The sequence below is a fragment of the Myotis lucifugus genome, unplaced genomic scaffold, assembly GCF_000147115.1.
Source record: "Myotis lucifugus unplaced genomic scaffold, Myoluc2.0 scaffold_409, whole genome shotgun sequence".
NCBI classification, from domain to species: Eukaryota; Metazoa; Chordata; class Mammalia; order Chiroptera; family Vespertilionidae; genus Myotis; species Myotis lucifugus.
In genome coordinates, this window is record NW_005871457.1 from 697588 (window position 1) to 698427 (window position 840).

Genomic DNA, 840 nt, shown 5'->3' on the forward strand with positions numbered 1-840 from the left:
TCCTGAGCAAAAACCAGCCATCTGGCCCCGGAGCCTGGGGTGGGCGTGGAGCGGGGTGGCTGGTCTAAGGGTCCGGCAGGGATCATGCGTGGAGGCTGGCGCACAGAGATGCCAGTGAGAGGACTGGGCACAGAGAGGACCCTGGAGCTGCGGGGGGGCGGGGGTGTTGGGGATCAGGGTGGGGCCAGACAGACCGCTGCTGTCACTTTTGCTGTTACTGGAACAGCTGTCCAGCAGATTTCCAGCTTTGGGGACAGCAGACCTGTCCATCTCCAATCCTGGTCAGCTCACTGCCCTCCGTAAAAATCATTGTAAGCGACCATCCTAACGCCCGTGCAGGTTACACCCAGAACCCAGCCGGGAGGGATGCTCCAAAAACCACAGAGATCATGACCTGAACATTCCACCCTGTGTTCCATCTTCCTTCTCACTCCTTCGGGCTGCAGGCACTCTGGGTGCAGCTGGCCTCCCTGTCGGGTCAGCGAGTTCAGGGGTGCCCTCCCTCTCCCCAGGTTCCTGGTGTTCCTCCGGTACCAGGTTTACTACGAGTACCCGCTGCTGACCTACCTGGAGTACCCCATTCTCATCGCACAAGGTGAGGAGCCCTCCCCCTCCCCCTCCCTGCTCTCCCCCCAGCCCTCCCCCCTCCCCGGCACTGCCCTGGCCCCGCCTCCCTCTCAAAAGGGAGCCTTTCTCCCCGGATTTCATCCTGCTGCGCTGGTTGTTTCTGGTTCAACGTGGATCGTGTGCCAGGCGGACACCATCGTCGCCATAATCCTTCTTGCGTGAATAAGCTGAAGATGGCCTCACTCAGCAGAGACCGTGAACCCTGCGTGGCCT

At 61.2% G+C, this 840-nt stretch overlaps 1 protein-coding gene across 1 annotated transcript in view; it reads left to right on the top strand.

Annotated features, from left to right (window-relative positions):
• The window catches only part of PQLC3 (PQ loop repeat containing 3), a 19975-nt gene that overhangs the window by 12926 nt on the left and 6209 nt on the right, over positions 1 to 840 (top strand). The window contains exon 2 of the mRNA XM_023743734.1: positions 395 to 595. Coding sequence (XP_023599502.1) covers positions 395 to 595 — 201 coding nt within the window. The remainder of the gene's footprint in view (positions 1 to 394; positions 596 to 840) is intronic.